Here is a 2075-nt window from a genome sequence, read left to right on the forward strand (position 1 = left end):
AAATTCATTCATATTTTCTTTCTTTGAAATGACATATGTTCTGAATAATTTCCAACCTTTTATTCCTTTTCAGTTACTCAGGGTGGAACGACTACTACCAGAATAATAAAGAAATGTGCAGACTCCTCGCTGTGTCCAGCTGCAGACACACAGACATACTCCTTAAACACTGGATCTGGTCAAGTGTTTGCACAAGCCACCTGTTGTAACAAAACAAACTGCAACAAAGATGCCCCACCACGTGAGTACACTTCATTTGTTGAAAGAAGATGAAAGTTGAAAGAACAAACAATACATTTGGGGAATCTAAGAAAATAAAGGTGTTACTGTGGTTAAAGATGTAGTGATGTTCTGGTTTGTGTTGCAGTGCCGTCGCCTCCTGGAAACAGCTCAGTGCAATGCCCGACCTGTGATCCTCAGACAGGCACATGCACTACTAATGTAACATGTAATGAACTGGAGACCAGCTGCTTCCAAACTACAGGTTTGTCTGAAATCAGAGGAATACACTTGTTATTTACAGACTTGTGTATTTTTTCCTTCTATTTAAGCTCATAAAAAAACATGTTTAAAGTATTGAAAGTAAAACTTTTCAACTAAATCTTACGATTTTCTGTTCTGATTTTTCAGCAACAACAACTTCAGCGTCCAGTCTCCCCACCCGGGGCTGTGCCTCACCAAAAATGTGTACCACCTCTGTTCTGAACACATTTCTACCTGAACTGTCCCCGTACACAGCTGTGACTGGACCAAGCTCGTGTTCATCAAATACAACAACAGTCCCTCCAACTACAACTACTACTGCCCCAGTGCAGAACCTGAGCTGTAGTATCTGTACAGACCCTGCTGATCCAACATGCAAACAAGCAACAGTGCAACGCTGTCCAGTAACAAGCACCATGTGCTTTGTATCAACAACACAAAGTAAAATTTCATCACAAAATTCATTTGCATTTTCTTTTTCATGAAATGACATATGTTTTGAATAATTTTTTTTAACTTTTATTCGTTTTTAGTTACTCAGAATGGAACTACTACTACTAGAGTAATAAAGAAATGTGCAGACTCCTCACTGTGTCCAGTTGCAGACACACAGACATACTCCTTAAACACTGGATCTGGTCAAGTGTTTGCACAAGCCACCTGTTGTAACAAAACAAACTGCAACAAAGATTCCCCACAATGTAAGTACACTTCATTTCTTAAAAAAGAGAAAAAGCTGAAAGATGAGAGTTATATATATCAGAAAATAAAGGTGTTACTATGGTTAAAGATGTAGTGATGTTCTGGTTTGTGTTGCAGTGCCGTCGCCTCCTGGAAACAGCTCAGTGCAATGCCCGACCTGTGATCCTCAGACAGGCACATGCACTACTAATGTAACATGTAATGAACTGGAGACCAGCTGCTTCCAAACTACAGGTTTGTCTGAAATCAGAGGAATACACTTGTTATTTACAGGCTTGTGTATTTATTTCCTATATGTTTAAAGTATTGAAAGTGAAACATTTCAACTAAAACTTACTAGCTGCTGTGATTATTTACTACAGTTGTTCTGATTTTTCAGCAACAACATCTTCAGCGTCCAATCTCCCCACCCAGGGCTGTGCCTCACCAAACACGGGCTCCAACCTCTGTTCTGAACACATTTCTACCTGAACTGTCCCCGTACAGAGCTGTGACTGGACCAACCTCCAGCTCATCACATACAACAACAACAGTCCCTCCAACTACAACTACTCCTGCACCAACTACAACTACTACTGCACCAACTACAACTACTCCTGCCCCTACTACACTACTACTACTACTACCACCAACTCCAACTACTCCCCGCCCCTACTACAACTACTACTGCACCAACTCCAACTACTCCCGCCCTACTACACTACTACTACTACTGCACCAACTCCAACTACTCCCGCCTACTACAACTACTACAACTCCAACTACTCCCGCCCCCTACAACTACAACTCCAACTACAACTCCACTACTCCCCCTACTACAACTACTACTGCACCAACTCCAACTACTCCCGCCCCTACTACAACTACTACTGCACCAACTCCAACTACCC

At 41.7% G+C, this 2075-nt stretch overlaps 1 protein-coding gene across 1 annotated transcript in view; it reads left to right on the forward strand.

Annotated features, from left to right (window-relative positions):
- LOC110175649 (uncharacterized) overlaps positions 1-1784 on the forward strand; it is a 32630-nt gene extending 30846 nt beyond the window's left edge. Inside the window, exons 3-8 of the mRNA XM_055149540.1 lie at positions 74-241; positions 368-484; positions 631-924; positions 1017-1184; positions 1303-1419; positions 1565-1784. Coding sequence (XP_055005515.1) covers positions 74-241; positions 368-484; positions 631-924; positions 1017-1184; positions 1303-1419; positions 1565-1656 — 956 coding nt within the window. The 3' untranslated portion in view covers positions 1657-1784. The remainder of the gene's footprint in view (positions 1-73; positions 242-367; positions 485-630; positions 925-1016; positions 1185-1302; positions 1420-1564) is intronic.
- The last annotated feature ends 291 nt before the right edge of the window (positions 1785-2075 follow it).

This window comes from Boleophthalmus pectinirostris, unplaced genomic scaffold, assembly GCF_026225935.1.
Source record: "Boleophthalmus pectinirostris isolate CB_2022bp ecotype Guang Dong unplaced genomic scaffold, ASM2622593v1 HiC_scaffold_1, whole genome shotgun sequence".
In the NCBI taxonomy this organism is placed as follows: domain Eukaryota; kingdom Metazoa; phylum Chordata; class Actinopteri; order Gobiiformes; family Gobiidae; genus Boleophthalmus; species Boleophthalmus pectinirostris.